The sequence below is a fragment of the Nestor notabilis genome, unplaced genomic scaffold (assembly GCF_000696875.1).
Source record: "Nestor notabilis isolate BGI_N333 unplaced genomic scaffold, ASM69687v1 scaffold12028, whole genome shotgun sequence".
In the NCBI taxonomy this organism is placed as follows: Eukaryota; Metazoa; Chordata; class Aves; order Psittaciformes; family Psittacidae; genus Nestor; species Nestor notabilis.
The window spans coordinates 50,246-63,555 of NW_009938938.1; the positions used below are offsets into that span (position 1 = coordinate 50,246).

The following is a 13,310-nucleotide window of genomic DNA, read 5'->3' on the forward strand; positions in this document are numbered from 1 at the left end:
CATCTCTAAACTACAATGACGAAGACTGACTTTTTGCTTCAGCTGTTCACCCAACTGGAAACCTGCCTGAAGTTGATAAAGCCAGGTTTTTACTTTTTCCACATTTATTTTGGAAGTACCAAGACATTTCTATTCATTTTAAAAGCCATTTTGCAAGCACACTACTTAGTCTACTTTTTCATTTCTTTCTCTGCCACTTTTCACTGTTTAAATAGCCACAGTTATATAAGTTGAAGTGATTCTTAGTTGAAATTTTATAAAGACTCTACCACTGCAAAGCAAGGATGCTCAATATTAGCAAAGTATATCTGCAAATTAGTAAGACCTGCATTTCAGGGGCACAAAACCCACAATAAAACAAAAGAGAAGTGACTCCAACAATCTACAGGGGCCTTCCAGTTACAGGAACAATATTATAAGGGGGGAAATCTCTTTAACAAGAGGAAAAGTCCAAAGCACACTCAGTTGCTATAATGCTGAACACATTTGCTCATCTGGAAGCCCACTTACTTGAAGGAGCGCTTCTCATCATTGGGCTTGATGCAGCGCACGTAGTGTGGGGTGGTGGCATTCAGGGTCTCCATGAGCAAATGCAGTGAGTTGCGGAACTGAAAGACAAAACCAACAGCTTTTTATTTAACCCTGCTTCAAACTGAAGAAGCAAGATCTTCACTGTAAGAATGTATCTGGATTCCCTCATTTCCCTGCTATCAACTGACCCTCTCAAATCATACATTACCTGGTGCCCCACAGTTTTCTTGTGCTCCTTATTGGCAGCTTTGATGGCTGGTCTGGCAGAACGGACGCTGATTTTGGGTATTCCCTTTCCCACGGAAGTGGCAGATGCAGCATCCTTCTCATCTTGGAATAAGTCTGCTACCATCTGATACTAAAACAAAAGACAATGCCTGAGCACCTCTGGTCCTGCTCTTTCCTGAATGAACCCACCCAAGACTGATTGCTCTGGTCATTTCCAGGAAGAGGAAAAAGGGCAATACATTGAAAGCAAGAAGCATTTTCTACATGAACTATGTCAGCAGGTACATTGACCATTCTGTTTTGTAGTTCATCAAACCTTGAAAGGTGCACATTAAATCAAACAAGAAAAAAAGGAAGTAAAAAGAGGACAGCTAGCTGCAAGGCTGGATTGCTGAAGTGTTGTTCAAAGCACAAAGCCTCCTGAATGTGAAGTGATGCTTGCTTTCAGGCTTCGTTTCAAAGCAGTCATACAGACCTGACCACAACAGGGATGCTGCCTGCACAGTGCATGCCCCAGGAATGGGGTCTCTACATGTAGACAGGCAGGAGCCTGCTCTCACCACCACCTCAGAAGCACTCTTGCTTTTCCAGACAATTACGAGATGCCAACATTTCCTCACTAATCACCTGCATTCAGCATGAATGAGCCAGGCGACAGCAGGACTGCTGTTCTGCAGCCCTGGAAGCACCGCATTCAGCTCCTCAGATCCCTGAAGTCTGGGATTTCTGGCAAGCCCGCAGCAACATTTCCACTTCATGAATGGGAGAACAGGTGAGCTGGCAAATGCAGTCAGTGCTGTTTGGGGTTTGAGGGGAATCTATATACTAAGTAAGTCACAATCTGGTCTGTTTAGCAAGGATGTTAAATCTTCACATCTCAGGTAGAGATATGCACCCACACTCCTGCCAAGCTCCTGCCAAGCTGCACTTACATTCAAATTGTAAATTCTTAAATAAAACAGCTTTTTCAAAGGAAAACCACTGTCACCAGGTGGAATTTCACTTGTCACAAAGCTGAGCTGGGCTCCAGCCCAGTGACACTGCCAAAGCACCCATGATGCTGCCCCAGCACCACAGACACCACAAGCAATGCCCACTCTGGAACATCCCTGGGAGAAGGCACCAGCATCACAGTTCCATCGTCCACACAGAAACACTGACACTGTCCACACAGCTCACTGCACGGTGCTCTTGCGTGCATCTCAAGCTCATCTGAAAGCCAAACTTGGTTGTATATCCATTAAGATCCTGAGAAGAAAGCAGGGGTTTACCGCTATGTAGACATTAACAGACAGCCCGTGCCTGGCTCTCTGCCACATCCCTGGACTAAGACAGGAACATTTCCAGCCCCAGTCTTGCAGGCTGTTCGCACAGCTTGCTAGTGTGGCAGCCTAAATACCATTGTGGAAAGGAAACTGCATTAAGTTAGCTAATTGCTCACAGGCTCCAGGATGGCACCTGCTCAAGATCTGCTTTATACTCATTATTTGTATTTTTATCCCTGCAGCTCACTCATCTCCTATGAGAATTAAGGCTCACACCTTCTTTGCCTAACCCTGTAGCCTCCCCCGAAAAAAGCCATCCTGACAGCTGTATTTCAATGACATGTCACTGTCTTGGGTGCTTTGACTCCTTCAAACACAGGATGCCTGGGTGGCAAAATGCTTGATGCTGAAAGACCTCCAACACAGGCTCCACTTTACTGTCTTGTGCTTGACAAAGCAGTAAAATCCTCAGCTATAACTTCAGGTTTCAAAATACCTTCTCAACACACAGCTGGGCATGTCATCGACCCCTCCGTCCACCTGCTATTTGTAACAGCACTGCTTGCTCCTGCATAAATGCTCAAAAAGAACCTCAGAAGCGAGCTTTCAGCTTGTGTAATGCAAAAAAACTGGTGTAACTGGGATGGTCTTTAGCAGCCCAGCATCTATTCCACAGATGTTGGGGGATGAGCAACGACAGATCCCCCTTTCCCAGCTGGCAGAGTCAAAACCTCTGGTTCATTTATTTCTAATTACAAAGAACTGGGATAGAATAACTTCACAGCATGCCTGTACGCTTTCAGTCAGTATTCAAATCAGTTTCCTTAATTCAAAGAACATCAGCTCTCAACTGTTTTAGCTGACCAACACTAACAAAACTAATTGGCTTCTTTATAAAGTCCCTTTCACCACCTTGTTGACAGCAGTAACTGCATTCTAATTAGCAGAAGGCAATTCTGCCTTGGTGAGAGTGCTTCTTCAACGATGCACTTGCTGACAGACAGGTGTTTAAGTCCTTGATGTGTTAAATAGAGCGCTTCTCCTTGCCCTGTGTATCACTTTAGTGGGAATATAAAGAAGAACGCAGTGAATACTGTATGCAGGCCTGATCCTGAGTACAGGACAAGGTCCTCATGGCACAGCCTTTTGCAGCACAAACTGAAGTTTTAGTCCAACTGGCACATGTGAGCAGCAGACTCAGCGCTGCTTGTTTTGGTTCAGAGAAACCAGGTTGCTTTTTACAGCCAAAGAAAACAAACATGTCTATCTGTTTATACTGCTGGAGAGCACATGACTGGTGAGAAGCAAAACAATCAGGATAATTGAATCTACCGGCTAGTGGGGTTAGGGAAAACAAGAGCAGAGGATCAGGTTTTGGAGGCTTTGAAGGAGGACGGTGAGGATGCTCCTACCAAGAGAAGCATTGCTCTTCCTCCCCCAACAGCACAGCATTAGCACAGGCTGACAAGAGCCACTGCTCCCATGTCACTAGAGAAATGCCTCAAAAGCAGATAGTTCATCAAACTATCACCCAAATGTTCTCAGAGCTAAGTGTATTTGAGAGTGTTCTAGGCTGGATCACAGTGGAGATGCTAGTGTCACCTACAGAGCCACCACTGTGCATTCACAAGGTCCTAAGATCTGATCCCAAGGAGCATTAGCTCAGTTTTCAGGCCAGGTAAATACAAATCTTTGGTCCTGAGGCATACACATTAATGGCTTTTTAGGTCAAGCAAACCAGTGGCAAGGAGCAGGGTTTTTTTTTTTTTTGCTATTAAACCAAAGCCAGCCTGCTCTGATACTGTGTTATGGTCCCTACATAAGAGCTTTTATTTATTTACATATTTATTTATTTTGAGCAACAAGTTACAGGTGACACCATCCCCACCACTCTACAACCCACTGCTCCAGTGAGTTACATCTCTACACCTATGGGGAGAAGTCAAACAGAAAACCCTGTCACTGCCGATTCTGCAGCTCCAACAACAGCAAGTTCAGCACTGGCTAAATAATTCATCATACAGCATCAATTATTCCTGCAAGTTACCTGGTGTTTTTAATAATCTCTAATCATGCCCAGTTTTTACCCTGGGGGAACTGTGAGCTTCCTGAGCATAAAGAGCTCTTGATTTGGGCATTATTAAAGCCCAGCTTCACAATTATTAGACTCACAACTACCCCCATGGATGAGAAAACTGCACCTCTTGCCATAATTCACTGCTGAGATGCATGGCAAGCCACTGATGACGCTCAACTCATTTCCCATTCTCATCTCTTACCTTTGACAAGAACAAACTCCTGTTTAAAATGCTCCTAAAAACAATACCTCCTCCATCTCCCCCCATCACACTCATTTAGGGTGGCATTTGGAAGGTCACAGTCAGCACTAAACCCAAGGGAGAGTGGCATAAAGAAGAGATACCTGGGTGCATGACACATCTGCTGCAAATGCGGAGTGGATTCAAAATTTGTAATGGAAAAAAGTAAATGCAAGACAGCAAAGTGGCCCTTGATGGGGAAGCTTTGAGACGGTTTGGAGAAAAGCAGATGTATTCCTTTGCTACACCACACATAAGGTCTAGTGGAAACAAAGGTGCCCAGAGTCATGCAGTCTCGATTATGGCTGCTGGATGGTGTGTTGGATTTTGCAGGTCTGGATTTTCATACTAACTCCTTAAGGGTTAAGGCCGTTTTAAAGTCTCATCTCATTAACTGACAATGAAAGACTCAGGATGGCAGGAAGGAACTTCTCGTCTGGTTTTAAATCCCTTAGATGTCAGAAATTGATGCTTTTAACCCAACCGACCCAAGTGCAGACAGAGCACCCAAGCATGCACGGCAAAGAACAGTGCAGTAGTAGAAGCCAGCATAAAATCTGCTCTGTTCATACATGCAACTATATAGTCTCCAACTTGAAGCCCTCTTGCCAAGTGCTCACTTACTGCAGGCATAACCCATGCCAAAGCCTGCAGAGCCTCACGGCTTCTGCTTTTCTGCTTCCAACAGAGCCAAGTATGATGGACTACAGCTAAGGGGAACAGCCATTCTCACAGAGAAGGCTGGTAGGGTCAGCAACCCTACCCATAACATACAAACTGCACTGCTGAAGTGGCTTTTAATCCAAGAACACGTTCAGTGCCAGGTGCTGGGTAGGAAGCTCTGAGTAAGAGTTATGTTGAACTTACTATGCCCCATAACTAGCTGTTCCCAGTTTTGTTCCTGAACAAAAAAAGAAGAGGATCAGCAGATTTGGAAAAGATTTGTGTGATGCATCTTGACGGCACACCAACACATCTACAACAAAGTGGAGGAGAGCAGAGGAGCATGCACATCCACACCTGGGTACAACCACAGCCCCCAGCTCCTTCCTGTCACTCCTCCACACCGCACTCCTTTGCCTCTTTTGCTGCTGTTAGCGGCTGGAGGCACCTACGTGTTCACATACACAGCATGCTGTGACATGGTATGGGAATGAATGTATGAAGCCTATGCACTGGAAAGCAGCAGCACCAATTTAGCTCCAACCAGGACCCCTACCCCAGCTTGCGCCTTTTACCTTGCTGGCTTTCAGGATGTTGATCTGTTCCTCATACACAGTGTCCCTGTTCTTCTCCAGAAATCCCTCACTCTGATATTCCACCTAGCAGGAGACAAAGGAAGAAGTCCAGAGGTTAAAGTCCAATCACACAAGGACAAGTATCTATAACTGCTCCCCTACTGTCAGGAGCTAACCTGAAAGACCTGAAAGGGAGAAAGAGTGGGGACTGACTGGAATTTAAAGGTCACTTTTCATCAAAGAAAGTGAATCTGAATGGAAGCAAAATCTGCACAGATAGTTCCTTAGTCATTAGACTGCTCTGTATGGGACCCAACTGCACTTCCATGGAAACCAGCAGTAAAAATGCAAAGATTATCAATACTCTACATGCTCTTTTGTTCGCTCCTGAATGCCCTCTAAGCTGATCAATAAACATAATAATATGCCCTGGCTATGTGTCTTGTTTCTGAAATTGCCGAGGGTTCGGATGCAAAGGGAGAATTTAGAAAGGACAGAAGAAAATCTTGTTTCATTTTTTACATTCAAAGTTGGCTGAAGTAACCAACACTCACACACACACAAAACAAGGGCAAAACTTGCAAAGAAATATTGCTTATGAAGGATGCATGTGCAAAATCACATTACTAAGGAAAGGTCAGGATCGACCTTTGCCATGAAAAGTGATGCGTGCATTCAGAGCAGGCCCAGTTTGGAGAAGCCCCAGTACAGCATCACAACTCCTGCATGTTACCTGGCTCCTTGGACACAACCCCACACTGGTCTGACGCTTTCCTTTCTAACAAACATGTTCTGGATAACTGTGACCTTTTGAGATTATTTGCTGTGAAGGATGCCTGTAACATCAGGGATTCAATGAAACTGGAGCCCATGGACAAGACACTATGGCACCAGACACTGGGATTTAGAACCCTACAGTTGGCATCTTCTCTCTCAGAAGGGTGGGATGAGTCCTGGGTCATCTCTCACGCGCTCCTCCCCACCATGCCTTGCTGATGCTCACAGCTTGAGCTGTCAAAAGTAATTCCCTTTCTAATGCATTTTCATAAAGATGCCCTTACAGAAATCCATTTTGTTGCAGCTTTGAGAAAGGATTTTTCTCTCCTCTAGAAAGCACTGTTTAAAGCTTAGTGCAATAGTCTGGAGCCTGAAGTCCTCCAAGCTGATCTAGATTTGAGCACCAAACCAAGATTACTGCCAACCAGGCATCCCTATCACCAAAAAGCAGCTCACCAGTGCTATAGATTAGTTTTCCTTCATGAGGCTCTTTCTTCCTGTCCATGCATTTCCCATTTCTGCATTCATGTCCCAGCACACACGACATGCACCCAGTTACCTTATCAGCAAAGTGGAGGACAATGAAGGAAGTGTTGGACATCCGGGGCTTCTGGAAGTGCTGGCTGCTGGCATGCCGGTCGTACAGCTTCTGAGCCCAGTTCTGGTCAGTGCCTTTGGGAACCTAAATGGGGAGAAAATGGACCAAAAAGTCATGGCCAAGCATGCAAAGGAGGTGCAGGGATATTTTGGAGGAACCCTGCTTGGGGGCTGCATGTAGCCCATGTGGGCTACAGGAATATTTGAGAAGCAAAGTCCATCCCCCAGCACTCAGAGCATGTGCTATTTTATTTTCATGCATATTCTTAGAATCATAGAACAGAATCATAGAAGAGTTCAGGTTGGTTTGAAAAGACCTTTAAGATTACCAAGTCCAAGTGCCAAGACCACGGATTTCTTGATAAACACAGTAAAATTTCATTTCCAGTGAAAACCACCCAAGTGCTGGTTCTGCTCCAACATCCAGAATAGGTCTTGTGAGAGGGGAGGGGGAAGTAAAAAAAAAAAAAAAAAAAGAGAATTGAAGAAGTGTTTTTGCAGTTAATTTACACTAGTTGCTCAGGCACCAACATTACTTTCTTAATGCAATTTTTGGTGACTGAATAGTTTCACAAACTGCCGTTTGAGACAACACACAAGAGGTTGTATTTTATTTCGTTAAAATGATGATACTAAAATGATAGTTTTAAAATATTAAAATAAAAATACTAATAAAATTATTATTCTTAAGAAACTTCTGCCTCTTAGCAGGCTTGGGAGGTCACTCGTATCCCAAACATAGGATGCATGAATCCCAGTTTCACATAGCATTGGCATTACTTGTGCAGCAAGGAAATGAACTACTTTTCATAAATCAGGAGTTATAAGTAGGGTTTGAACTTACTTTCCTAGTCAGTACCTGCAGTTTTTCCTCACTAAAAAACTGGAAACTTCTTAAGTTAATGCAAGACAGTGGAGTGGGTTTGTTCTGTTACTTTTTAAGCTCATACAGCTGTAGAGCAGCAGAGGAGGTCCTGGAGCTGCTGCAAGGGCTGGAGCAGCTCTGCTCTGGAGCCAGGCTGAGAGAGCTGGGCTGGGGCAGCTGGAGAAGAGAAGGCTCCTGAAGGGGACACCTTAGAGCAGCTCCAGGGCCTAAAGGGGCTCCAGGAAACCTGGAGAGGGGCTTTGGACAAGGGCCTGTAGGGACAGGACAAGGGGAAATCTAGACACATTTTTACAGTTAAGATCTTGTTTTTTCACTTTGAAGTAGAGATAAATAGAAAGCTGTTGGGGAAGAAAGTCAGGAGGCTTTCCCATGTCCCGTGTTGTAGTATGGGAACAGTTTGGCTTCTAGCAGTGTCTGTGGAAGAGCAGGACTGAGTAGTCTTGACTGGAAGGAGTTGTCCCATCCCTGACTGTGTTCAAGGCCAGGTTGGACACAGGGGCTTGGAGCAACCTGCTCTAGTGGAAGGTGTCCCTGCCCGTGTCAGCGGGTTGGGACTGGATGAGCTTTAAAGTCCCTTCCAACACAAACCAGCCTGGGATTCCTTGCTTCTGTAACAGTATATTGCAAATTTTGATACCCTTATGATTACACTTCCCATAAAGACTTTTTTTTTTTAGGGTATGTTTAGGTCCCCCTCTGCTAACCTGCCAAAACCCCCAAAGCTTTCCAAAAAAACATAAGGGTATTTGAGGAAAGCAGCTTTGCTGTAAATATCTGTTGTTTTGTACTTTTCCAGTCCAACCAGTTTGCCACAAATCAAAATTCTTGAAAACTGAAGGAAACAGGGAGAGAAATTGCTGCAGTTGAGGGCTAAGGACCATAGCCGATGGGGTCTGTCTGCATCCCTCCTGCCTATATAGCAGAAAGCACAGGCTGGTGGAACTCTCCCATCACTGCCAACAACACAGTGTTGGCACACACACAACAACCACACCTAATTTTTAACAAAAAATGGCTAACTGGATTATTTAGGTTTGACAAAGAGAAGAGTCAGAAGAAAAGTGTTAGGCAATATTTAAAATTAGATAGAACAAAGCCTAGAAACCACAGAATAATTGTGCCGCATCAGGGAAAGCTCTGGATCATCCACCAGGTCTTTATACAGACCTTTACACGAAAAGTGACATAGGAAATAGGGACAGCAAACTGAAAGAAGGAAAACTTGAGACAGGTGAGAAATACTTTTTAATGCTGCTCTGAAACAGCCTTTGATTTGATTTCATGACAGCAAACCAAAGCACACCAGAAAGGTTCTGGACACAGAACCTGACAAGCATCTCCCACCCCCATTAAGTGGAATAAACGGCTGAATTAAATGAAGCAGCCACTCCTGCAAGCCATGCTATCATGGATGTATTTATATTTGACTGTTCTAAGTGTAGCTGGTTATGGATACACAAAGAAATAACACAGACTATATATAAACATTAAAAGGCATTTAGTTATGCAATTCTATTCAATTATTCTAATTCTATGCAATCTCCACAATTCTATTGTACAGAATTGTTACGCAACAGACATGGATGTTTATGACATTTTATAAATGCAGATGGGTTTCTTTTCATCAGTTATATTTCATATTCATATGTAAAAAACATCCTTTCTGGAGATATCATTAGGTGTGTACTGCTCAGGACCAAGCTGCAGATGCAGAACAAGAGCATCACAGCCACCTGAGCTGCCAGATGCTTATCTCAGAGACGAACTTCAAAGGCATAGCTCCTGCCTCCCAGAAAGAGGGGTTCACCATACCCACACCACTCCCTGCTCACCCTTGTGTAGCCCAGGTATTTCTAGCTGCCTGAGAATAACCTGATAGGGACCAAGTCCTGGGGACAAAAACTAACAGGGCCATTATCTGTACTACTGTAACAGCTTTTGGTATTGGCTCAGCAGTTTAAGGCCATTGAGAAAGTTATTTAGAGACTATCTCATTAGTGCAAAACCATTTTTAGGCGATGGAGAAGAAAAAAACGTCTGCTTTGCAAGTATTGCATGGAAATCCCTAAACAGGAAAAACCTTAGAGTAGTAATTGCACAAGGTCACCTCTTCTGCTTGTCCACCCTCACCATCCCTGTGCCCATCACTGTGCAAAATCAATCAGGCAGCGCAATCCCAGCCAGTGTCACCTCCCATCTCCAAATGCTGTCTTCTGTCCTCTGAGCTGCCAGGAGCTACTGCAACAGAAATCACAGAATCCCAGAGTGGTTTGTATTGGAAGGGTCCTTAAAGCTCATCCAGCTCCAACCCCTGCCACGGGCAGGGACACCTTCCACTAGAGCAGGTTGCTCCAAGCCCCTGTGTCCAACCTGGCCTCAAACACTGCCAGGCACAGGGCATTCACAACTTCCTTAGGCAGTCTGTTCCAGTGCCTCACCACCCTCACAATAAAGAATTTTTTCCTTATATCTAACCTAAATCTCCCCTAAATTGAACCTACCCAGCTGAGCCAGCATCAGCCCCAGACTCAAGTCCACTGCTTTTGTATCAGAAACATCCCAGGGTCAAGAACCCACCATGACCACCACACAGCTGAGGAGATACTTGGAGTTGCTTGGATTGAAGAGCAATTCCCTCCACCATCACCTCCAACGGAAAGACAATTAACTAGATAAAAGCAACAAAGGTCCATTCTGACCTAATGATCTAAAACACAGTAGGAGCTATTTGTATTTTATTTCTTTTCTCATTATTCCATTATATGTTAAAGCCTGAAAAGAGCCTGGGCTTCATCCACACTCCAGAGACATGTTCCACTGCAAGTGCTGTGTTCGACTTTTAAGTCGTAAAAGCTGACAGCGTGACGTAGATGAGGTTATTCTGCCTTTGAATGCCTGAAAGGAAAGCCCAGAGGTCCAATCTCTGTGTATCTGCTCATGGAGCAGAAATCCCCAGACAGGACCGGGCAGCACAGAAAAGCAATGTGCCGATTTCTAATGTTTGAAAACCTAACTATTCCAGACAAGGAAAACATGTTTGCTCGAATATCCAAGTTCACAGCAATGCGCAGAGACAAGCAGGATTGAAAACCAGTCTGCTAGAAGCAGACCTCAGTGTTTCTGGCACTTGACAGACTGACACAGGAAAGGTTAAAGAGCATCCTTTGAAAAGGCACTTGGCACATTAACAGCATTACACGATGGCAATATGCCATAAAACACGAAAGAGAACCACAAGAGAGTTCAAGAACATGAGGGAGCTTGTGCCTTTCGTTAGACACATCCTCCTTTGGCAGCCTCAAGGGCCACATCGCCCGCCAGCAGAAAGAAAGAATTTCACTAAGGTCCTTAATAAATCTTGGATAAAAATGCCATGATTAACACATCGGTCCTTCCAACCAGCCCATTCTTGATCAAACCCTTTTAGATGCACTTTATGCAAATGAAAATCTTTTTCATTATTTTTTCCATTCCCACTCCCATCCCAACAGCACAGGCCAAAGCAAGAAGGCAGCCAGGCAGAAAGACACCTTATGGAGAAACCTGGACATCCAGAGCAGCTTCTCACTGTACTCCCTAATGGCACTTGGGAAGCGGAAAGCAGCACTCCAACAGAGCAAGCAGTTTAAGCCTGAAAAGCAGAATACCTCATCCAGCTTTGACACAGTGATTTGACTTCATTATTTAGAGAGTTTTCAACTTCCACTGAGGATAATTTAAGCCTCTTAAAAAAATCAACCTGCCTGGTCCCGTTCTTCGCTATGCGGTGACAGGACTCTCATATGACCTTTGTTAGCTGAACTGCTCCAGCACGTACCCAACCACCTCCTCCACAACCTCACATTAAAGATTAAAAAAAAAAATCCATACTGTGAAGCAAGAACATTAGCGACAAACCCTCCGTTTTTGCGCTAATGTTTCATTATGTTGCCAGGACCCCCTCGATGCCCATTTCGAGTCCTGCAGTATATTCATCCATCGCTGAATGTGCTAACAAGATGACTTGCAATTACCCTATTGTGGTCTTGTGCCTGCCATGGCCAGCTCTCCCCAAGAGGTGAAACACTGCTGGGGGGGTAAAGATTTTCACCCGTAAACTGGTGCTTTCAGCTGACAGGCTTTGCTGAAATTTTCATAAAGCTGGAAAACGCTTGCAGGTTATTATAAAAAAGACTACTACAGGGCCCATAATAAGAGCCTGTGACTAATGACAGCATTCCCACTGTCAGGTAAATACCCAGATAATTGGCATTCGATGGTTTGCAGGGAATAGATCTTGTGTTTCATTTTTTTAGACAAAAGAACCCCAAAACATGGAGGAAAACAGTAGTACCAGGCATATCTACAGCAAAGTTGCCCATATTACTGTTGATGCATAGGAGTTGCTCCGTCTAATGCAGTGTCACCAGCAGCAACCAGTGCCAGGTGCTTTGGAGAGGAGCAAAGGGCATTATCAGTCAATATGGCGTGAGGGAAACTTCCTTTACAGTCCTTACAATACCCAGGAGCTGGTTTGTGCCTTAAGAATTGACCAGGCTTAACAGCACAGAGACCAAATGAAATAGTGCTGAATATCAAGCCCTATCTGGCCTCCTTCTGAGCCAGCACCAGCTAAGATGCTATTTTTAAGGACATGGAATTAAGTTTAATTTGTTCTCATTTTTAAGGAGTCTTCACAAGACTGGTTTTGAAAAGGTCAAAGAACCAGCTCTAGGTCATTGCAAAGAGACAGCCAGAATCTCTGTACCCCAGATGAGGAACGAGCATGGGACATGCAGGTTGTGTCATGCCTGGGACTGCAGCCCTGTCACTTGGAGAGAGCAGCCACTTGACAGGTCACCTCCCTCCCAGCCAAGGACAGGTCACACATCTCCTTAAATCCCAGCAGGAACACTAGTCTAAATAATGGATCCAAAAATCTTTCCCTCTGATGCAATGTGACACTCCTGCTCTTGGGCCACTGCATCTGTCCCATACCCATGGATCCCACAGAGCCAACAAGAGTTCAGTGTGTCCTTCTTACCACCTTGGCTATCCTAGTAAAGGGGCCCTTCCCTACTTTAGTTCTCCCACCAGTCCCTGCCTCACCCTTCCCTGCCCTTGTTCAAAAATATTTAAAGCCCTCCCACAATCAGTAAGACACTTCCTGGCACAGAATCCAAGTCTCAACAGAAACTTTTCCCAAAGACAACTTATTGAATGCACCATAGCAAATCCAGTCTGAGGCTTTGCAAGGCAGCCACATCCATCAAGAAAGCCCTTCCACCAGGCTGTTCTGAGCATTAAAAAGGCTCAGTTCATGGTTGAATCTGTCAAACTTCAACTTCTAACTATTGCACACTAGGGGGGTTTTGTGTCAAAGGGTCTGAAAACCCTCCCACTGTCTGACTTACACCCACTCACGCAGCACTCAAGTTTCTTTATCCTCAGTATCACGATGTTTTATACGTTTTATAGAGCTGGTAACACT

The 13,310-nt window shown here is 44.6% G+C and overlaps 1 protein-coding gene across 1 annotated transcript in view; it reads right to left on the minus strand.

Moving 5' to 3' along the window:
- Positions 1-13,310, minus strand: part of LOC104409680 (unconventional myosin-Vb-like) — a gene marked incomplete at both ends in the record, with an annotated part of 107,367 nt that overhangs the window by 50,087 nt on the left and 43,970 nt on the right. Inside the window, 4 exon segments of the mRNA XM_010019617.1 lie at positions 511-608; positions 740-889; positions 5,581-5,664; positions 6,917-7,039. Of these exon segments, the coding sequence (XP_010017919.1) occupies positions 511-608; positions 740-889; positions 5,581-5,664; positions 6,917-7,039 (455 nt within the window).